General features: G+C 45.0%; 1 protein-coding gene across 1 annotated transcript in view; it reads left to right on the top strand.

The window, feature by feature from the left end:
* The window catches only part of CASQ2 (calsequestrin 2), a 63,314-nt gene that overhangs the window by 31,283 nt on the left and 7,942 nt on the right, over nt 1-24,089 (top strand). The window contains exons 5-8 of the mRNA XM_045896877.2: nt 3,637-3,710; nt 9,635-9,765; nt 11,384-11,429; nt 17,949-18,003. Of these exons, the coding sequence (XP_045752833.1) occupies nt 3,637-3,710; nt 9,635-9,765; nt 11,384-11,429; nt 17,949-18,003 (306 nt within the window). The remainder of the gene's footprint in view (nt 1-3,636; nt 3,711-9,634; nt 9,766-11,383; nt 11,430-17,948; nt 18,004-24,089) is intronic.

The raw sequence follows: 24,089 nt of genomic DNA on the forward strand, positions 1-24,089 counted from the left end.
TTGACAAACTTTGTCTTTAAGAAAATCTAATACCAGATCATGTTAGTAATACTGATTACGATGATGATGATGAACATGATAAAAAATAGCAATCATACATTCATTCCATTGATGTTCGTAGATAATATGAACAAACAAACAAAAAAACCTGAATATTTTACAGTATCACAAACCAAAAAACATCACTGATGACAAACTATCTTGGACCCATAGTCGCAATCACACCAACTGAGAAGACCTGGTGAGGAAGTCAGGGGAGCCGCCTCTCCAAGGATTTCTCTAGCTGTCATGCTTGCTGACATCTCAGGCAGAAAACAATTGTTATAGAATACAAAAAGTTTATACTTCAGATATAATATTAACTACTGTAAAATTTTGAATGTTGTAGAAAACATGGAGAAAGTTTTATCACCACAAAAAATGTATGGCTGTTACACACTGACTGAAAACATCATGATGTTCTATCAGGCATCCATGTCTCTCTGTTTCTTCTTGCCCTCCAAAAGAGCACAGGGCCTGTGGGTGGGGAGTTGGTAAGGTACGCAGGGAAGCAGTCGTGAAGAATCCTGTATTTCTGCTGTAGTATGAGGGTGATTGGTCAAGGAAGTTTAAAGGTACAGAGGCACTGGCTTTACGAAATGATCCCAAGCTAACCTGTAGAGCAAGAACAACGGAAGGACAGTGGAGAATTGGAGGGCTTGAACACATAGGTAGACTGGAATGGTTTGGGAGAAAAGGCTCCTAAGAGATTTGGGATCAAATTAGAAAAGACTTGGAAGAACTGCGGGGCTACATCTTCCAAGGAAGTTGGGTATGAAGGTTCACATCCAGCTTGAGCACGTAGCTGTGGAGCTAGTGTTGAGAGAGGGTGACAGGAACTTCCTGCAGGAGCTCAGCTGATAGTTAAGAATGCCAAACTGGGGGAAATCTGGAGGTGGGGGGCCAGTATCCAGTATGGAAAACCCTGAGAGATGGGAAGAAAGGTGAGGAAATGCAGTCTGCACTAAGCTGGAGGTTGAAGGTTGAATGTTCAGGAGCCTATTCCAGAAGGGGAAACTGGGGGTCAGACTGGAAGAGCCAAGAAGGAGCTGGTCAGCATCAGCACAGAATATGAGGGCAGGAAAAACCCGGGATCACATGAGATCAAACAGAGCAGGAGATTAGACCAGGTACCCTAGAAGACAACCACTGTTTGGGCAAGGCTAAAGGCTCAACCACAGTTTGAAACACCACCCTGGGGGATCACCTTACTCTACCCTATTTCATCTTAAAAGGGATACAGATGTGTTCCTTAGGTGAAGAAGGGAATTCTCTGGACACAGGTGTAGGCCATCCTTTCCAGCAGGGGAGGCATTCAAGGAGGTGGGGAGAGATTCATCAGGGACAAGAGGGTCAGGGAAGGAGGATACAGAGGATTCAGCTGGAGCCCACTGGAGCTTTAGATAGACATAAATGACTTAGGTATGGTTAACCCTTCCATTCTCTCCCACCTTCTCTCTATTCATTCTAAACCTCTCACTCATCTTCTTCCTCATCTATCCAGTTCTCTACCTCAACTCTCAGGCTATATGATATGTTTTCTGATTACTCAATTACTTTTATGGGGATAAGTTTGTGTGAATGTGTATCAGTATGTACAGGCATTCTTGTAAATTTTTCAACCCCTTCTCATCTATGTTTATTGTAATTACCTCTATCCTAGCAACTATCACATTACATTGTGGTTCTTTAAGGGTCCATACCGTCCTCTGGGTTGTGTGCCTTTGAGATCAGTGTCTTTGTCTTACTCATGTTGGTGTTCTCTGAGCCAGTATTAGTCTTGAAATGTTTTTGATCGAATATTAGAAAATTCTGCATGCTCCTGGCACTCTAACAAAAGCTTATGCCTCTAATGATTAAGAGTTAGGGAACTCCATAAAATGGGAAAAGGTTAATCTTCTTAAGAATGAATCAGATGATCACCAACTTTCAGGATTATAGATGTTATGCAGAACCACCACCACCATCACCATTCCCATTCCCATCACCTCACCTCTAAGGCTTAAATACCAGTGTTTTCACCAGGTAACTGACAAGATGTGGTAAGGCATAGCATGGCCACGCTCATGTATCTCATGCTTAACTTGACCAGTTTGGATTCAGGTTTGGGACCAGAGTCAAGCATAGGCTTGATTAATTTTAAATCATCTTCTTAAGGAATCAGAATAAAAATGAAAACTTAAAAAGAGGGAAAGAAAAATGATGGTTTACCAAAAGGGGGACTTCTGTTAAGAAGTTTAAAGTACTTTCATGATGTCATTTTTGATGGAGGTTGCTTTACATAGTAAGGTGAATTTCCGTCTCACTTAGTGGTCATTTATGGGAAGCTGTGCTTACACACTTACAACTAATGGTGAGTCTGAGTGGAATAAGTTTTTCCTTAGGTTTAGAGTCTAATATTCTATTTCTCCCTCTCTCAGTTTCCTTCACTTTGTCCTGTCCGTCTACCAATTTCTGAAAACACATAAAACTGTGGTAAAGGGTTCTTCTTTTTTTTTTTTAATTTTTTTATTCTTATATTATCCCCATACATTGCATCATTAGTTTTAGATGTAGTGTTCCATGATTCATTGTTTGTGCATAACACCCAGTGCTCCATGCAGAATGTGCCCTCCTCAATACCCATCACCAGGCTAACCCATCCTCCCACCCCCCTCCACTCTAGAACCCTCAGTTTGTTTTTCAGAGTCCATCGTCTCTCATGGTTCGTCTACCCCTCTGATTTCCCCCCCTTCATTCTTCCCCTTCTGCTACCTTCTTCTTCTTTTTTTTTTTTCTTAACATATATTGCATTATTTGTTTCAGAGGTACAGCTCTGAGATTCAACAGTCTTGCACAATTCACAGTGCTTACCAGAGCACATACCCTCCCCAGTGTCTATCACCCAGTCACCCCATCCCTCCCACCCCACCCCCCACTCCAGCAACCCTCAGTTTGTTTCCTGCGATTAAGAATTCCTCATATCAGTGAGGTCATATGATACATGTCTTTCTCTGTTTGACTTATTTCGCTCAACATAATACCCTCCAGTTCCATCCACGTCGTTGCAAATGGCAAGATCTCATTCCTTTTGATGGCTGCATAATATTCCATTGTATATATATATACCACATCTTCTTTATCCATTCATCTGTCGATGGACATCTTGGCTCTTTCCACAGTTTGGCTATTGTGGACATTGCTGCTATAAACATCGGGGTGCACGTACCGTTTCGGATCCCTACTTTTGTATCTTTGGGGTAAATACCCAGTAGTGCAATTGCTGGATCATATGGTAGCTCTATTTTCAACTTTTTGAGGAACCTCCATACTGTTTTCCAGAGTGGCTGCACCAGCTTGCATTCCCACCAACAGTGTAGGAGGGTTCCTAAAGGGTTCTTCTTTAGCTCAGTTGAATACCAGTCAATTCAAAGTCCTTGGGGGGAAACTGTGGGTTTAAATAGCACTAAATAATTTTCTATCTAAACAATATCTACTAAATAATTATCCAGTCAGGATTAATTGGCTCCCCACTCTCTCTACATTATTTAAAGAGAAAAAAGTCTTTAGCATACATCTTAAAAAGTTCTCTTTCTTTGATCTATTTTTTCCTCTCAGATTACAAGGCTTTTGAAGAGGCAGCTGAACACTTCCAACCTTACATCAAATTTTTTGCTACCTTCGACAAAGGGGTAGGTATCTATGAAACCCCAATTTGAATACTTTTGTAGGCACAAAAGGTTAAAATTTGAACTTTCCAATACTTTTTTAAATTTTAGAAACATTTTCTCCAGAAGTGTTAGAAATACAGCAATAAGTCACTTTTGAATGGGAGATGAATACAAAGATGATTAATTCAGAGGAAGTAAGCACATTTCTGAAAACAGCCAATGAAAAGTGATGAACCACTTTTAACCACCTTGAACACTAAGAATGGGCGTGTATGAGAAGAGTGTGCCAGGACACTGGTCAGTGCTTTCTTGTCTTTAGAGCTATTCTCTCCCTTCCCAGGGGTGCATACTTCCCCCTCTGTTGGGTTAGGATGGGGGGTGGAATGGGGAGGACCATTGGTCATCTGATGCCTGGAGTGCATCCGTAAGTTACCTATTATCTTCAAGAGATGTCATTAATGTACTCATCCGCAATTCAATTTTTCTTTCTTTCTGGATGTGGCACCTGCTTTTGTAAGCCGAAGAACATCATATATGAAGGACCTTGAATCAATGGGTAATTTATTTGGGGTTCACTGTGGGTGGAGTACTCCACTCTAATTCCAGTTACCACTAAAATGGCTACTATTTATTGAGTGCTCTCTGTGTGTTTGGTACAAATTGATACGTGGTATGTATATGACCTCTAATCCTTTATTTTTTTTTAATTTTTTGTTTGTTTTATTTATTTATTCATGAGAGTCAGAGAGAGAGATAGAGAGAGGCAGCGGCAGAGGGAGAAGCAGGCTCCCCGCCTAGCAGGGAGCCCGATGTGGGACTCAATCCCAGGACCCTGGGATCGTGACCTGAGCCAGGGGCAGACGCTTAACCATCTGAGCCACCCAGGCGCCCCTGACCTCTAATCCTTTAAACAAATTTGGGAGCCAAGAAGTCACATGTCCCATATGACAAAATAGATTTATAAAGATTAAGTAATATCCAAGGTTTCCAGTGAATTAATGGTAGTGCTGAGATCCCAGTCTATGCCCCACATGTATGCCCCTTCCTTGGTACCACACACTTAAGTAGAAGACTCTGTACTTGCCCTTGAGATATTCACTTTGCAGCCATCTAAGATCAGGAGAATGGAGGTTGGGTGAGAACTTTAGTAGAGAAGGGGAGGTACAGGGAAGCCCAAGCTGAATATATCACTGACGTTCCATTATGACAGGCCATACATCCCCATATACACCCACATTCACATAGGAGACACAAATAACACACAAAAAAAGCATACACAACACACATACAACACACAACACACAACACAGAAAATGACAAACATAAGCACATAACAAACAGGACACGCACATAACACACATCTCCTCACACACACTCACACTCAAACCCACACCCACACTTATATAACACTCAGTACACACTCATTCACACTTATATCCACACCTGCACACATAAGAGTCTCTCTCTCTAGCTCACACACACACACATACCAACTAAAAACTTTCAATCACCATATTTACTAGAACAAATAAGTCTAGGAAAAACTAAATCCTGATTACATTCAAGTAAAAGTTCATCAAGGGGTGACCTACTGAGGAGTAAGGCAGTTGGAGAGCAGGGCTCATGGGCCTTTTTACCATGGGGAGTTCAAGTATTCTGTGAAAAACAAAAGGAAGCCTGTAGGTGCTGGAGCAGGGAAGGAGTACAACAAAAAGAGATCGTATTCCATCTTTGTATATATGTACATTGAACCACCTCTATGGATATGACCCTGGTCTAAAAACTCTGGATTGAAAATAATCCAGAAGAGAGTCTATAATCTGAGTAATATAATCTAAACTTGAAGAAAATTTACCTTAGTTGGTTGGATTAGAGTCAAGAGAGATCTTGAGCAAGAATACCAAAAGCAATAATAACTCTCACTTATTAAGTACTTTTTATGTGCTATGCTTTGTGCTGAGAGCTTTACATAGCTCTTTCAATCATCTCAATGTGCCTGTAAAGGAGGAATTGGTATTCTTTTTTTTTTTTTTTAAGATTTTATTTATTTATTTGCGAGAGAGAGAAAGAGAGACAGAGAGCACGAGAGGGAGGAGGGTCAGAGGGAGAAGCAGACTCCCCGCTGAGCAGGGAGCCCGATGCGGGACTCGATCCCGGAACTCCAGGATCATGACCTGAGCCGAAGGCAGTCGCTTAACCGACTGAGCCACCCAGGCGCCCGAGGAATTGGTATTCTTAATCTACAGAGAATGAAAACAAGGCACCAAGAGATTAAGTGATTTACCCATGGTCATATAGTGAGTGAGTAGTGAAGCTTAATATATAATCTCAGGTCAGTGCTCTATGCTACCGTACACCAGAGAAAGAAACAATACACGTGAAGCTCTTGGCTGGAGTCTGGGACATGGTGAGCATTCAGTAAATGTTAGCGAGTCCTGTTGCGCATAAAAGGCAGCCATCTAAGCCCAGGAGAATGGAGGTTGGGTGAGAACTTTAGTAGAGAAGGGGAGGTACAGGGAAGCCCAAGCTGAATACATCACTGATGTTCCATTATGACAGACCAGCAGTGACTGAGGTGGCTCCTGGGTGTTAAGAACTCATCTGAGAGAACACAACCAGGGAGACAGGCTTGGCCAAGCAACAACGCCTCAGTTCTTCGAAGGTGGCCCAGTGCTCAGTTCAGGGTGGTATCTGTTTTCAGACGTGCCTTCCAGCCCGACCATATGTCTTCGTGTCTGTGGCCCATGAAGAAGGTGAGGTCAGGCTATAATTAAAAACTCAGAAGCCTCTTCACTCCAAACTCTGTAAGACACTGAGTCATAAGTGTCCCTGTTCATGTAGCCTTGTGGGATTTTATAACAGTTAAAAGGAGAAAGACACACTCTCTAGCTCTACATGGAACACAGAAGGAAGAGCAGTCACACTTAGAGGACTCAGTGCCATTTGGGACTTGAAAAGTTGGACTGGTCAGTTGTGGGGGAGGAGGGGAGCCAGAGTCCAAGGAAACCTCAGTGGTGTCCAGCAGGGGGCGCTGGTGCAGAAGAGGGAGTTGGAAGAATCTTTTGTTGAGACTTAGGGAAGCCCAGAGGGACAAGGGGTAGGGGAGGTGCTTTGTAGAGGTGTGGAGTCAGGAGAGACCAGGGCCAAGGAGGCACTAATACAGTCCCAAAGATGAAAACTCAACTGGCAGACATGGAGATGACAAGAGGATTTGGTCACTATTGAGGTGAAGGAGAGAAAGCCAAGAGAAGACTCAAAAATAACAAGATTGTAAGTCTCCTCTTCAAGACAGCAAAGATTGTGAAGCTCCTGAAAACATTAGGGAATCTAGGAAAAGAATCTACTGAGGAACAAAAGATGGGGTTTATGAGTTCTCTTTCTACAAGTAGGGAAGACATACAACAGAAGTATCTTTCATTTATTTATTCATTTGCTCATTCAGAGAATATTTATTGAGTGCCTTTTATGTGCCAGAAGCTCTTTTAGATGCCAGAGATGCAACATGGAGCAAAACAGATTCCTGCCCCTGTGGGATTTAGAGTTTAGTGCAGTGGGGGAGGGGGCAAGGAGAAGATGGGAAGACAGAAAGTAAGTAAAGAAACCAATAAATATGTTATATTTGATATATGAGTTAGAGAACCATAAAGACACTGAGATGTCAGGGCTGCTGAACCATTGTCCATAGTGGTCTCCCCCAAAGAGCTTTTAAAATCATGGATTCCTGGGCCCCACATCTAAGATGAAATTTGTATTTCTTTACATTGTGACCAGACCCAGAAACACACATTTCCAGAGAAGTCCCTGGGGAGTTTTACCTGACCCATAGGTTTGGGACCAGCACTGATCTATGCATCCTAATCCTAAACCAAGCCACAACATCTCTGAATCAAATGGAGCCAGAGAGTCAGAGGGCTAAGGATGGCATGCTTACTGGCCAAGATACAACCAAGAAAAATGAAAGAAAGGGCTTTTCTCGGATATAGGCCAAGGGCACTCTGTGGTGGTGGTGGGGATATAGTGAATAGGTCTCTGGAAATTTTTGGACAGGTTTCCCAGGACTTAAACTTAAGAATATCACAATCCAACTTTACATTTGTGGTCTTAACATTGTAGGCCCAGACACTGGCATTCAAGGACCACACACACGCATACACACACACACACACACATACACTTCGGAAGTTGAGAATGAAAAGAGATCGCTATTCAAGGTGATAGTTTAGAACACTCCACTGCCTGGGTTTCAGTTCAGACTCTATCCCCTCCACATATGAGATCTTGACAAACCGCGTACACACACTGGGCCTTTGGTTCATTATCTGTAAAATAAGTAATAATAATGGTTCTTACAGCAAGCCAAGTGAGGATGCATAGAGTAATCAACTGCACTGGAGCCCGTCGCAGAGTGAGCACTCCGTGCACTTACTATTACTGGTTTCCTTCATCTGGTCACTCCCCACTTCCTTTAAGCACAGTTTTCTGGTTCCTAAAATATGTAGTCAGTGAAGTCAGAAACCCAGAATCCAGTGTCATTTTAAGCTCATTCTCTGATGGGCCCGGCTTTGTGAAGAACAGCGTAAAAATCCAGACACTGGTTGTGTGGTGGCTGGTTCCTTCCCAGGCTCCCCACCCCCACCCTGTCAAAGAGGGGGGAAAGTAAGAAAAGACCCCACAGTTCCCTGTCCCTCAAAACCAAATCAACATGACCATAAATCTCTTCTGACTGACTGTAGGTCTAAACATGGCCTGTTTTCTTTAGCTCTGGATAGAATGCTGGAGTTTCTTTCCCTGAAGTCCTGTAAGAAATGTCTTTTGGAATATAGTGACCTGGAATTAATAGCAACTGATGACAAAAGCCATAGGGACACCAGTGTTTGCTCAGAATGGCCTTCCTTGTGTAACAGCTTATGTAATACCCCGTTCCTCCCCCTCCCCAATTAGTCACGGTTGCCCTGGGCCTCCGCACCGCACCGTTGGTTACCACCGCAGGGCGTCAGCTCTTAGGCAATTCTTTAGTTTCAAGGGAACCACTGTTCATCCCTGTGCTTTCTTGGACCACAGCTCAAAAACGAAAAGAATGGCATTTGGTTTTCTACAAAGCGTTGCACATTCCAAGCCTCTCAAATCATTTCACAAAAAGAGACTTGAGCTCAGCAGCCCTGCAGGCAAACACAGCACCCATTCTGCCCCAACAGCAAACTATGTGGCCACTTTAATCAAGAGAGCAGACGTCTTCCAGGCTGCAGGCTGGCTTCCTGAGCTTTTTATCTGGTAGAGGGTGAGCCACTCATCCTGGCTTGCTGGGGACTATCCTATTCTAGCACTAAGAGTCTGAACCTGGGAAACCCCTCCGCTCTGGACAAAGCAGGATGTTGGTCACCTTCTGGCTGGTAACAAAGCAGACAGTTCCCAGAGTCTGAGAAACCATCAGACAAGCCAGTACTGAGAGATAACCCTGCTTCAACCTAAATCACAAGTAGGGGTTAGGAGCTGATTGAGGACAGATTAATGGGTTGACCTCTGATTTTGAGTACTGGTATGCTGTAAATGGTTTCTGTCAACTGCCAGTGCTATCAAAATTGGTTCATGCATCTCAGAACACTGAGCTTGCTCTGTTGACATTTGCTTCTTTCTCCAGCCCTGGCACATATAGTGGAGTGATGATGATTATACAATTAGATTTCACCCTTTTCATTCCTACTGCTCTCCGCTCCTGCTTGGACCTCAGTTGCCAGAGAGGGCTTTTCCTTCCTATCTGTCCTTCTTTGATTGGTCGAGCTAGGGCTTAGGCAATGAGTTTCTACCACTTCAACATTTAAGTTAAAACTGTACGTATACTCTCATGTCTTTGCCAGAAAACACACACACTCCTTATAGATGGGCAACCCATTGCTACTCTGGACTAGCATTCAAAGAAACTATTTTCATATTTCTAATTGTTACAGGTTGCAAGGAAATTGTCCTTGAAGATGAATGAGGTTGACTTCTATGAGCCATTTATGGATGAGTCCATTGCCATCCCTGACAAACCTTACACAGAAGAGGAGATCGTGGAGTTTGTGAAAGAGCACCAAAGGTGCCCCAGATGGCATGCAGGGGTTGGTGGGTGGGTGAGGGGGTGCAGTCCAGGGTCTGGGGGATGAGGAGAACTTCTCAGTCCTAACATTTTTAGGTCTCCCAAGAGCAACAACCTAGAGTTACTACCCTAGCAGAACTGAAATCAGTAGTATGGCTTTGTTGGTCATTGATCAGCTGGGCAGGGATATTGCTACTTTTTCTGAATATGGGTTTACACTTGCAAACAAGGTAGACCAACTCCCCACAATCAGCAAATCCCCTCCAAGACAGAGTAAGTTACAGGTCAGATTCTACAATAATAACAACAGGGATTTACTGCCAACCTCTTATATGCCAAATGCCATGCTAAGTGCTTATGGAAGCTATTTTATCTAATATTCAACATTACGGAGTATTATTATTATCCCAATGTTATAGATCAAGGAATTGGGCTCAGAGTAGTTAAATAACTTAGCCATGGATGAACATTTTATACATAGAACTTCTGGGAGAGGAATATTTGATACCACCTAGAGTAGCTCTAGCATGGATTAGCAAACTTTTTCCATAAAGGGCCAGAGAACAAATATTTCAGGTTCTGTGGGCCAGATGGTTTCTGTTGCAATACTCAACTCTGCTGTTGTAGTGTGAAAGCAGCTGTAGACAGTATGTAAACAAATGGGTGTGACTGTATCTCAATAAAAACTTATTTATAAACACAAGAGGCACTGGCTGGATTTGGCCCACCAGCTATGGTTGGCTGACCCCTGCTCTTGGCAGAGGGACGATATTGAAACATGGAACGTGGTAGTGGGTTTACCACCTCACCACGCCATCCACCCTCTCCAACACATGCTCCCATATGTCCACTGAACCTGGAGCACTATGATTCCATCACCTGGTTGTCCCGGTTCCCATAGGGAGGCAGCATTTGGAGAAGCAAATTTCAATGTGTCTAACACCATTTGCCAACATTCAGAAAGAAATAAAACCATGAGAAAATATAATTTTACCTGTTCCTCCAAACATCCCTAAAGAGCTTTTGAATGATGATCCTGATGATAGACAATGCAGTCGTGGGCTGGGAAAACCATGATTTCTGTTTCCTCTCCCAGGTGTCCTCGGTCTGGGCCTTGCTCTGGGCTCTCAGGAGTGGCCCTGGTCTATGAGGAAGGAAATGGCTTCTTGCCCTAGGAATGAGCTGACCCTGCACCCTCTGACCCATTGTTTGTAATGGACTTTATTTATTTATTTATTTATTTATTTATTTATTTATTTATTTGGCTCCACACGTAACGTGGAGCCCAACACAGGGCTTGAACTCATGACTGTGAGATCAAGACCTGAGCTGAGATCAAGAGTTGGATGCCTAATCGACTGAGTTACCCAGGAGCCCCTCTAATAGGCTTTATATAATCCTTGGATCAAATGGGTCTGTGAAAAGGTTGGGAGCTTCAAGCCCAGCTCCCTGTATGATGCAACAGAGTAGAACAGTTCCATCTCCTTAGGGAAGATTTCGAGAGCTCTTTATGCCCTTGCAAATGAACCAGCATCTCATTTTACATTTCACTATGCTGAGGCTGCGGTGTCTGCCTTGGTAATCCCTACTCAAGGAAGCTCATCCTTGTTTTTTTCAGACCCACCCTACGTCGCCTGCGTCCCGAAGATATGTTTGAAACATGGGTAAGAAATGGCAAATTCTTTCTGCCTTGTAGACACCAGTATATTGCCCAAGAGGAATATCCCTTTGAGTCCGCAAACTTAAACCACATTTTATTTTGCTGGAGTGGATGTCTAGATGGTGGAGTATTTGAAACGTGGACAACGTCATGCTCAACTAAAGCCCAGTTCTCCATGGATTTAATTTAAGCCTCTTTGGTACTATCCACTAAGGCAAAATTATTCCATCTTTGAGTTCATTCCCCACAGTGACTACTGGCTTCTGTTCACTGACTACCAGAGACCCAGGGTAACATAATGGAAGGAGCTGAGGCTGTGGAGTCATAGAGACTTGGGTTCACATCCAGAATCTGCTCCCTGGTAGCTCTGCATCCTGTTATCAAGTCATGTCATCTTTCTGAGCTTTAGTTTCTGCTTCTCAAATCAGGGCTTTTTGTAAGGATGAGTGGTTGCGAAGAGCCCAGAACCTGGTAGGTATTTGGTCAATCAATGGTAGCTATTTTCATAAATAGCAACTCAAGGCAGTGGAAGGCGCTGAGTCAGATTATCCCCTAGGTCTATGCCATAGACAATGTGTCAGGCAGGTCAAATAGCATAGAAGGAGGGCTATGGAGATACAACCTCCCATCCCATGTCAGGTTTATACAAAATTCCATAACCAATAACAACCAAAGTCTGTGGAGCATTTTTCAAAGCATTTCATGTATCCTTTTAACCTGGATGTTTCAAGAGTTCTAAAAAGTGATGTAGAACAAGTATTATTTAACCTCATTTTACATGGGGAAACTGGTGATCATACAGGTTAAGTTAGTCACTCAGGGATACATAACTAATAAGCATTAGATCTTGGGACTTAAATTTAGATCATTTGGAGCCAAATCTCATATTCTTTTCAGTATAGATCCCCAGAGTAAGCCATATCCCCATAAGGCGCCATTTTGTCAAGGGCCAGGAGAGGGAAGAAAGGAATTAACATGGAAGCATTTATTTATTTATTCTTTGATTCAGAGTCTAAAATGACAGCTGAACAGAACCATGAAATAACTTAACACTTGATGTCTTACTGGCTGGTAACTTATTTGTATGTCTGAAGGCAGAACAAGCCTTTCATAAGACACTGAAGAGCAAGTCATCCAGTCTGGAGGATTGGACTATTGAAGAACAACCCAGTACAATGGCAACATATTTTCCTAACATTGAAACCTGTCAAAAATTTAATCTTTACAAGGTCTTGTTACTATATTTAAAAAGAGTGTAGCAGTGCTTTAAAAATAATATTCCTTTAAAAAATATCTTTACTTTTACTTAAAATCATTTCAGACTTACAAAAAATAATGTAAAGAATTCCATGATCTCTTTACCAGATTCCCCAAATGTTAACATTTTACCTTCTTTGCTTGATCACATACCTCTTGACAGATGATGGATATAAACAGGTTTTTCCCCTGAACTATTTGAGAGTAAGTAGCAGACGTAACTCCCCTTACCCCTATATACTTCAGATGTTTTCTAAAAACAGGGAATGTCTCTCATAACCACAGTATACTTATCAAAATCAGGAAATTAGTATAACTTGATTTCATCTACGGACCTTACTAAAATTAACCAGCGTCCCACTAATGTCCTTTATAGAACACACACAAAATTTTTTTTCCTGGCCCAGGATCTGATCTTGGATCTCATACTTGTTGTTTGTTGTTATGCTTCTTTAGTCTTTAATCTGGGATAAGTTCTTGGTCTTTGTCTTTCATGACACAGGGTACCATTTTAAATTGAGAGTGATTGTCACTGTTCTGTTCTGCTATGTCTCTGTTCTTAGTTCTTTTTATTTTCTTCATCCCTAAGAGAGGCCCTTCCTTCAGGCCTTTTCTTACTGACACAGCAATATCGCATCCGAGACACAATATGCCATGGTGGGAGAGCCTGTGTCCTGCCCCCTCCCCCTGACCACAAACACCCCTAGCCCCCCACACTGCCCAGTAGAAATGCTCCCTCTCATATATCACAGGCAGATGTTCAGAAAGAAAGTTCATTCTCTGGATGCACTGGAACTTATTCTCTGCTTTCTTTTCACTTAAGGAAAAAAAGAAGTTACAGCCTTTTGCTATAATATAACAATGATGGCTCATACTTTCCATGTTAGTATATATTCAGTGGTTTTCTAATCAGGAAAGGGCTGTGTATTAAATTTAACCTGGTAGAGAAAAGGGCAACTAGACTGGTTTAATTCTTTCCTGCACACCATCCTGGAATACCCATGTGACTTCCCCAGAAGCTGTAACCAGACCTAACCAGTCCCAAGTCTCCAACGAGGGAGGGAAGGCAGGAACATCTTCCCAGCCTTAAAAAGAAGAAGCAGAAATCAATCTGTCAGAGGGATCTCTGGGGAGCCACTTCCCATGTGCCTTCCTCATCTACCTTTGCCACCTAGGAAAGCATTGCTCCAAAGAGCAGCATCTCCATGGACCACTTGGCCGCAACAAATTAAACCACAGAAGCTGGGGAACGTGACCAGTTATGAACTGGGAAGTCTTTATCTTCAACACCCACTTCCCCAGACATTGCAAAATATTTAGATAGGAAAACTAAGTCGAGCTAAAGCAATTATTGACTTTTTTCTTTCCCCAGTTGTGTGGGTTTTTAAAGCAGCAAACCATAAAAAAACACATACTTGATTATTACTAAAGAAATTGGTGGTTAGCAATACTTGCTGTGTGTAAACTGAATAGCTACTTGCTCATTTAGAATATTCAAAGAATGTCAAGGTGGGGCAAGGTGATATGAACTGAGTGCTGACCTGCCCTTCCCCTTCGATACACTACCTTCTAACCAGCTCTCCATCCTGGCAAGTGGTCAGAGTCCTGGGCAAAAGCCCATGGGGATGGGAGTCAGCAGTTCCTTCGGAAATAACCCTCTCTCTGTGGCAATAACCAAACAGTACTTCCAAAAGGGGGCCAGAAACCTCCAGATAAGCCCCTGGAACATTCCATCGCACCAGGGAGTCTGCAGTTTTAAGTGCATGTTTTTTTTCTTTGCATCACTTCATTCAAGAGAACAAACATTCAACAGAACCTGGGAAGAAACAGAGCAAAACAGGAACAGTGGTAATATATCTGGTTGGTGGGTAACTGATGTGTGGTTTCTTTTTGGCATCTCTAATATTTTCTATTTTCTTCAACTAGTGTGTAAGATTTTTATCACCATATTCTTTGTTTTAAAGTCAGTGTGCATTAATAAGAACCTATTACTTTGTGCTAAGCACGGGGTTATAAAAATGAACATTGCTGTTGTGTCCTGAGGAGTTCAGGGTTGAAAAAATGAAACAGTCTCAAAACATATAACGCCACTCCAGTATGCTCATGCTATGACAGATGGACATACAAAGTGAAAGAGAATTCAGAGTAGGGTATTCGCCAAAGTAATTCCTAAGTCTCCAGTTTTTGGGGGGATCTGGGGCTCAGTCACTTTACATAAAGACCCCTCATCGGCCTCCTTTAACTTAAGAGTCACTAATCTGAGTTTGAAACATCTGCAAACCCTGCAGGGGACAACAGATTCATTCTGTTGCTATTGGTGATATCAAGGAGGAAAATTGTTTTTTCTACCCTCTTAGGTTCAGTATTGAAGGGCTGCAAATTAAACTGACAAAATACAGATTAGCACGGGCAAAGAACAAATTTAATGACCTATTTATGCAAGGGAGTTTACAAGGAAATGTGACTCAAGAAGGGGCTTATATACCATCTTAATTGGAAATGGGAGAGGCAGGAGTCACTTCTGGGAGAACAAATGACTTGTTAGAAGGTTGGGCAGAAAGGGATCTTATGGAAAAACAAATGACTTCTTCGGAAAGAGAAATGGGCCCTTGGGGAATAGATGGGAGATTTGCTAGTGCTGTGAAAACGTCTGTCTGAGAAGAGAAATTAGAGCTGCTCTTGGGGATGGGTTTATGACAATTGAGTTCTTTTGGGATTCTCTCTTTGGTAGATAGGGTAGTAAGGCATTCAGGAATTCAGATGCTTTCAGCTCAAAATAATTTTTATGCCACAGTGGCTTATTCTGGACCCCTTCAGTGAGAAAGAAAAAGCACGTGGGGCCAGACAGAACGGGCTTGAATCCCAGTTGTGTCACTTACTAGTTCTCTGGCGTTAGGTAAGTCACTTCAATTCTTTAGGCACTAAATAGGAATAAGACTTTCATTTGAGATTTAGCAATAATGTACTTACAAAGTACTGATACAAAGAACGGCAGGGGGCAGATACTATTGTGGCCTTTGGAATCATCGTTGTTATTTATTTATTTTTTTAAAGATTTTATTTATTTATTTGACGGAGAGAGAGATAGCGAGAGCAGGAACACAAGCAGGGGGAGTGGGAGAGGGAGAAGCAGGCCTCCTGCCGAGCGGAGAGCCCGATGTGGGGCTCGATCCCAGGACCCTGGGATCATGACCTGAGCCGAAGGCAGACGCTTAACGACTGAGTCACCCAGGCACCCAATCATCGTTGTTATTTTAAGGTATAATCCTTTCCGAACTCAGAGAGCTTGCCATCTGGTTGAGAAGGGAGGATTCGTGCTATTAAAAAGATAGTTTCTAAGGCAATGTGATCCAAAGGCCAAATGGGTGATCTGGAGCAAAGGTTGTGGGGTTCAGAGAAAGCCCCCGGGTGGTCTCAGTCCTACGTATGGTCAGCTTGGCTCTTCCTCACCCGTGCACACTGGATTCTCAGTGAGTAACCCTGGCCCATGGATTCTTGCTCTGTGAGTTTATTACTGGAAATACCTGGCACTGAGCCTGCACCTGCTTCTTTGCAAGTGTTAGTACAGGTTTGTGTGCTGACTCTTTGATCCCTACAAAGAGAGGGGCCCTTTGCCTTGATTACAGCCCTCCATCCAGGCACCATCTCAGGCCTGGGGAGTGACAGCCACATTATGAGCAGCCTTTTAGCAAACGAATATGGATTCTTAATTCCAAAACCAATTTCCAAAGGCGTTCTAGAAGGGCACACAGAAACAAAGCCTGTTTCACAGAGTTAACACTGCTCACTTCCAGCTGATGGCAGGAGACAGAGACACAGGGCAGCCTAATGAGAACTGATCAGGATATTCTGTTTGGCAATAATAGCAAATGTAAAGCAGAGAAACCTCAGACTCCCCTCTGGTTGCTGTCGGATTTGTGTAATAAACCTGCACACACACACACATACATCTGTAAAATTCAATTCCCCAGAGCATCTGACCAAACCTGTGCCCACTCTCTTGTTTTTAATAATAATATTTTCCATTTAATCTCTCAGAATTTTTGGAGGTTGTGTCCATTCCAAACTCAAAGGGGAAAAATTAGCATTTAGATAGGATTGCACCAGCATTAAAATCAATTGAAATGGAAACAGGGATCATGGCAGGGTTGAGATGCCTGGAGTTTTTTCCATAGGATGATTCTGATATGACATCCAGGGTACCCAGTGACTCCCCTTCCCTGTGTCAGCGATAATCAGTACTCATTCAGATTTGTCCCCGTTACCTGATTCTTAACGCATCTTCCTCTCCATGTTTTTTGGGGAATCACATTTGCTCATAACAGAGCCTCCTCCAAAGCTCCTGCTCTTCCTTCTGCGGGATAAATCGATGCAAAGGAGACACGGTCCTTTCTGTCCAGGACATAGAACCACGCGATGCCGCTTGCTCGCCCTGAGATGTGAAATACTCTCTGGATTCTTGGCCTTGCCCCCGGCCTCCATGGCCACCCCCACTTGTCACCGTCACACCCTCAACTTTCCCTAGCCCCCAAATCCACTCTTCCCATAGCCTCTCACACTCACAGAAATGCGTTAGAGGCCTTCAGCAAGCCTTGGACCCGAGCAGAAAGGACCCCAAGGAAGGACCCTGGAAGTGAGAGTCAGCAAGGTGCCCCTTCCTGACTACACAGGTTCTTCAGTAGGAGGTGTGTTCACGGAGAAGCCCTATATGCTTGTATACGATTCTTGTGTGAACAGAACAGACCCACGTCCTAATTTTCCTAGAAGATTCCTGTCTGCTGCCAGTCTGGGGACAGTTTCAGGATCCGTCGACAGCATTCAGAAGTTCCTCTGATTGCTGGTTGCTGGTGGTGAATTCTCGAAACACAGACTGCCAATTGCATTTACTGAGCGATATTCAGAGTGACTGTTGCCCTCGGAGCTCCTGATGTACCAGACTCATGTTCTTCCTCCTTTTGCCTTTTACTGCTGTTCTCCTGGACCCCACAGCCCATGGGAGTGAGGCCCATTCAGTGCTGATGTCTTGTGTGTAGTGGGTGTTTTCCTGTCTCGCAAACCCACGTGTCAAACAGCACGCATTTCTCCCAGTTGCTCATCAATATTTCCTTCCTTACTGCGCGCCCCTCCGTTCCCCTGCCCCGTGTGCACTGCCCCTCTGCCACCTCCCCTCTGCCCATTTCCTTGCCGGCCTCTGTGTCTGTCCCTGACTTGTTCCTTTCTATCTCTCCACCTGGGAGCGTAACCTCTGGATTCTTCTCTCCTCCAGGAAGATGATTTGAACGGGATCCACATTGTGGCCTTTGCGGAGAGGAGTGACCCAGGTAGGAAACTCCCAATCTGTCCCTTCACACCTTAAGCAGGATCTGATTTCTCGCCTTTGCCAGCCCTCATTCCTTGCTCTTGCCTCACTTCCTGTCTGCAAGGCCACTGCAAGACATTGGGCACCCCCTGGTGGTCGCCGGTTAGGCACGAATCCGTTGTCCGTTGTGCACACGGCTAAGAGATGCCGATGGATCAGAACCTCGTTCTACTCTGCTTAGCTGTCCAAAGTAGGAGGAAGCACTGAGCACTGGGGAGGATATAAAAACATCCTAGCTTTACAGGGTGTGTGAGTGTGTTTAAGAGGGAGATAGAGAGACAGAACTTCTGTCCACATTAAAAGTTTATTTAACCATATTGTGATCTAGCCTATATAAATAACAATCCTCCATTACAATTACAACCAATGTATGCTTTGGTCTGTAAAATATGGTCTGTGCTTAGGAAACTTAATAGAAAATACTCGCTCAAATAGTGAGACCTGGACAAAACTAGCAGTTCATTTCTAAAGTGCAAAATTACCCTATAAATGGATGAGTAGCTTTGTTTTATTTTGGAACACGGACGACTTTTTCCTGCCTGCACTCTTTTTAGCATCGGTAGAGAGGGAAGTGCAGGGGAAAAAAATCAAATATTTCTGGCCATAAAATGCTAGGTCCCTTTGGCAATGCTCTGTGACATAAAGGGTCCCCAAAGGGAAAGCGTAAGTGGGCATTCTGAGGTGCATATTGGGGAGACTTGGCACAATCCAGACTGCACACATAGAAGGCAAGGAACTGCACTTAGGATGGCTCAGCAGCCAGGCCTTGGGCCATGAGGTGCCTGGGCAGGGGTCTCCAAACCTGAAAGCACAGAGAACCACAAGCACCAAAGCTGCCTGGAGCTGAGCATAACAGGCCCTTCAGAAACCTTTAATTTCACGGAGCTCGGAGGCAAGTGTTAAGGCACCTTAACCTGGCCTGAGATGTCTTGTACACTCATAGGGACAGACGAGGAAGCTTCAGGAAGTTGAGCAAACTTCCCAAGAGGGCACAAGGAGTTAAGGGTAGGTCATGAAGGAGCCACAGGTTGCCTTGGTCATCAATACGTACCTGGTTCTTGCACAGCGCCTTGACACATAGTAGGTACTCAAAAAACAGATGTCGGGAGGTGATCGGATGAGGGGATGACTGACCAAGACTGAGCCCCAACACTTGGCCACCATGCCCGTTTTTTTGTTGTTAATACATTATCAGCCTCCATAGTTCTTACAGACAGAAGCCTAAATGCTGTTATCGTAGTTTTTTTTTTTTTTTAAAGATTTTATTTATTATTTGACAGAGAGACAGTGACAGAGAGAGAGCACATGAGAGGGGGGAGGGTCAGAGGGAGAAGCAGACTCCCCGCTGAGCAGGGAGCCCAATGCGGGAATCGATCGCACGACTCCAGGATCATGACCTGAGCCGAAGGCAGTCGCTTAACCAACTGAGCCACCCAGGCGCCCCATGTTATCGTAGTTTTTAAACTTGAGAGATAATCCACACGTGACAGTATTCGCCTTTCTAAAGTGTGCGATTCGGTGGTAATTTTAGTATTCACACAGTTGTGCACTATCTAACTGCAGGCCGTATTCGTCACCCCAAAAGGAAGCCCCATGCCCGTTGGCAGTCACTCCTATTTCTCCCCCCACCCCCGGTCCCTGGCAACCACTAATCTACTTTCTATCTCTATTGATTTGATTATTGTGGATATTTCATGTGGATGGAATTATGTATCTGTGGCCTTTTTTGCCTAGCCCCTTTCCCTGAGCATACTGTGTTCAAGGTTCATCCACTATGTAGCGTGTATCCGTAATTCACTCCTTTTTAGGGCCAAACAATGTTCCATTGTATCAAAACCAAACTAATGCTCCAAATTGTCTGAGGGTTTCCTTCCCCTTTGTTTTTATTAAGGTTTTTGAATGCTCGCTGAGGTCTCAGTTTTCCCATCATTGACTTGCAGAGTTGGCAGAACTCTTCAAGGATATCTAGTCTTTGTCTGAAAAAAAAATGCCAGTATGGTTCCAGCAGTTTCTGGCCACCCCTCTGCCCCTGCAGGGGAAAATAGCGAAGGAAGCCAATTGCCCAGAGTTTACAAGCTATAATCAAACAGAGTCGGATCCCTGGTGTTGTGTGAACAGAGATGAAATTGCCATCAGCAGCAGCCTGCTGGCCAGACCCCAGCGGGCTTCCTCCTCCGCCCCACCTGCCCCCTTCCAGGATTGTGGGGAAGCCTGTCTTGCTCCCTGGAACAATGGAACAAAGAGGCCTCCACCAAGTTGCAGGAACCTGTTTGACCGAGATTGCTGCTATAATGAATCAAACTCCTGAAACTCCTTCCACCTCCTCCCTGCACAAATATCCTTGGGCCTGAAGCTGTGTTTTTCCCCAGAGGAGCCCAAGCTGCGGCTTGCTCCTGGGAAGCTGGAAGAAACGCACTGAAGTGGGGGGGAGGGGGGTATGGCGTGGGGGATCGAAGCATATTTTTTTCATCCAGGGAGGGCCTGGCCCACTCGGGGCGAGGAAAGGGAAAGGCTTTTCTGTGAAAGTCCCGACGCCGCCGCAGCTAGTCAGTCATTACCTGGAGGTCACTGATGTGTGACCCGGGGCGGAGGGGCCTGGCTGCAGGACCAGGAATTGCATTCCCACCCAGACAGAGGTTCTTCATATACCTTTGCTCTTGCTACTAAGCTGGACATGGCCGATTGCTCCAACCAGGCCCCTGCCCGCTGGCCAAAGAAAGATCATCTATCCGGGACGTCCCTACAGCTCTCCTGAAAGAGCTAACAGTCTCGGGGAACTGTGCTGTACCAGGAGGATCTCATTTGGTCCCTAAAGCCACTCTGTGATCAGTGCGTGATTATTACCATCCCAGCTCAGAGGAGAAAAGTGGGTCTTATGGGTTAAAGGGCCCAAATCGCTTGCTGGGATTCAAATTCCAGCAGGCTTTCTTGACCTCTGATCTCGCCCTGATGATGATGAAGATGGTGAGGATCACTTGTATGCTTATGGGACTGAACCCCATGTCGGGGCTGCTCACTTTACTCCCATTTCTCAAGTGAGCAGCTGAGCACGCTACCTGCGGGCCATCTGGCCGGGGCCAGCTCTGAGCATGCACAGCAATGCTGGCGCACGATTGGGGGCGGGGGGGGGGGGGGTGCCAGGGAGAGCAGGAGAACGCGGGAAGTGAGAAGACAGGGCAGCCACCCGGAAGCTTGAGAGCCAATTAAGGAAGAGAAGGCAGCCGTCCTCCCTGCCGTCCACGGATGTTCCCAGATTTGGAATTAGAGCCGACTAGCCGAGTGACCTGGGTCCCCCCCGAGGGCGCTCCTCCGAGCCGTCCGGACACTGCCGGCTGCGAGCTTTGCTCCCCAGGCTGCAGGCGGCTCCCTGGGCCCTGGAAGGACGAGTCCGGAGCTCTGCTCTTGCCCCAGGCCCTGCGTGCCGCTCAGTCTTCCTCCTGCAGAGCCTCCCCGGCTCCTGCGCTCAGGATGCCCCCGGAGCCGCTGTTTGACAGGTTTGAAAATGAACACCCCTCCTCCGCCGCCCCCAGATGTGTCTGCATCAGGCTGACATCTTCTTTATAACACCTGCTGAAAGGTTCGCGGAGCGGCGTTTCTACATGAGCGCATGCAGGATGGATATCCTCCAAGGGCCCAGGGAATATTAGCACTAACAAGCTGGAAATGCGAGGACAGGCTGCCGTGTGCCCGCATGGATTGCCCCGTTCCGACCGGATTGCAACCGCCTGGGGTTCTTGGAAAATGTTTTTGAGATCAGTTGTCTCAAGGAGGAGTGCTGACTGCTTATTTGAGCTTCCCAGTGTAAATCTGGTTTATCAAACTTAACATTTTTGGTTCTTGCTGAGTGCTAACCGTGCATGTAATCTTCACAACAACCGTCTGTACTAGGTACCCTCCTATGGTCTTCCCCGATGTACAGACAAGGAAACAGGGGTATGGAGAAGTTAAATAACATCACCAGGTCACATAGTTAATAAGTGGTGGAGCTGGGATTTAAACTCAGGCTCCCAGCCCGTAGGCTGCGCCCTGAGATACCCACGTCTCTCCCAGACCCGGCCCTGGCTCCTGACAGGGCTGTGACTGGCCTGGAACTGGTCCCCCAGGGCTTGGTGCAGCTCATTCCCACCAGATCCTCCCTGCCTGGGTAGGAGGAGAGCATAATCACCGGTTTCCCCTCCCACAGAGATGTCATTCCCAGAGGCCTCTTGCTCGCCGTGGGAAACCTGGCTCCACACCAGCCCTCAGCCCTGGGTCATGGGACTTCAGGTTCCAAGCCTGTGTGGCAGGGAGCGAGTCACGGTTCTCACAGCACACCGGGTCCCTCTTCTTTATTTAGGTCGATCTCTGAGACTCCCATCACTTAGGGACTTCGCTGAGTTAACCAATCCAACACAGTGTGGCTGGGAGGAGGATGGTGCTCAGCGGCACGGATAGAAGGGGTGGGGGGGCTCCGTCCTCCAGAGGATGCTGCCCCCTCACTGCCTTCTTGAGCCCCTTGCTTCCCTCCTATGGAAGCTTTCCCACTCAGCTCACAAATCTCAAGCACAACCTTGAGGAAGGAAGATGGCAACAGCGTTGGTAGGAGGGCCAAGACCTCGGAGGGAAAGTGATTGTGGAGATGGTTCTAGACGTGCAGACCGAAGAACTGAGTTAGAATCCTAGCTCTGCCGCTTGCTCCCACGTGATGCTGGGCAAGCCACGTACTCTCCCTGTGTCTCAACTCCATCCTCTGTAAATGGAAAAACGAACGTCTTCCTGACTCCATCGGGACTAGATGTGAAGATTAAATGCTCTGACAAGTCCTCTAGTTTCGGTGGCTAAATAATTGCTAGCCCCCAAATCATGGAATAATATTTCCTCCTTTTTTTTTAATCTAGCTTTTTTTTTTTTTAATTATGGACTTTTCCTTCTGAAAGATACATGGCCACAATCTTAAAGGCCTCTAAGCTTAGTGCATCACTGATAAAGGAAACATTTATCCATTTCAAATCCATCCATTCCTTCATGCAATTGCAATTGTGGACTCATCTTGGGCTTTACACTGAATTACAAAAGTGAAATATGGCTTCTTGCACCTGCCTTCCTGATCCAAAAGGGAGAGTCCACAGTGGCTGTTTCCCTTTTCCAAGACACCTGCCTGGACACCTGTTTTACAAAGAAACAGAAGCTCTCCCTAAGAGGAAATTGAACTTGTAACTTGCAATTTTTAGCAACTAAATACCTGGGAGACCAGTTTAGCTGCCTTACCTCAGCTTTCCCAGATGCAGGAGAATCCATTCCAGCAGGTCTACATCCAAGGCTGGGAATATAAAGGGAGAGAATGTATCCCAGGCTTGTGAACCTTGAATCAGGAATATCCAAGTTAGCTTAATGCCTTTAAAACAAAGGAACTAAATCTAACTCTAACCCACATATGGGGCAAGGTTCTCATAGTCACACCTGCTGCCACAGCCGCCCCTGCGGCCTTCAGTCACAGAATCATGAGCAGGGGCCAGAAGGAACCACTCCATGACATACCATCTCCTGGCGTAACTTCCTACGAGCCTGTCTTCTCTACTGTGTGGGGCCAAGACTGTATCGAACACACTGCTTGTGCCCAGATCATTGTATTTATTACCTGTGCCCTGAATGGAGAGACGAATGGCCAGGTTTCTTGTATTCAGGCAGAAAAATCCAGATCATTTAGGAATAATGGCTAAAGCTTACTCTGTGTCTCAGGGATTTAGAAGTACTAACTCATGTAACCTACAACCAACCTTATGAAGTAGGTACTTTTATTATCATCATTCCAATTTTACAGATGAGGAACCAAGCCTTAAATAACTTGCCTGAAGTCACACTCAAAATGGCAGAACCAGGATTTGGACCAAGGTTGTTTGCCCCACGGGTCTGTGTGTTTAAGTATCATGCTGGGTTGCTCGCTCCTGTTCTGTTCTTGAAAATATCCAGGAATGCAGAAGGATTATGTCCATTATGGAATTCATCATCCTGAAAGTCGAAAAGCTGTCCTTGGATCTGGATGAGGTTTCTCTTGCCTTAATGTCAACC

Source organism: Mirounga angustirostris, unplaced genomic scaffold, assembly GCF_029215605.1.
Source record: "Mirounga angustirostris isolate CCGP_5_RB_7025 unplaced genomic scaffold, mMirAng1.0.hap1 SCAF_4, whole genome shotgun sequence".
NCBI lineage: Eukaryota > Metazoa > Chordata > Mammalia > Carnivora > Phocidae > Mirounga > Mirounga angustirostris.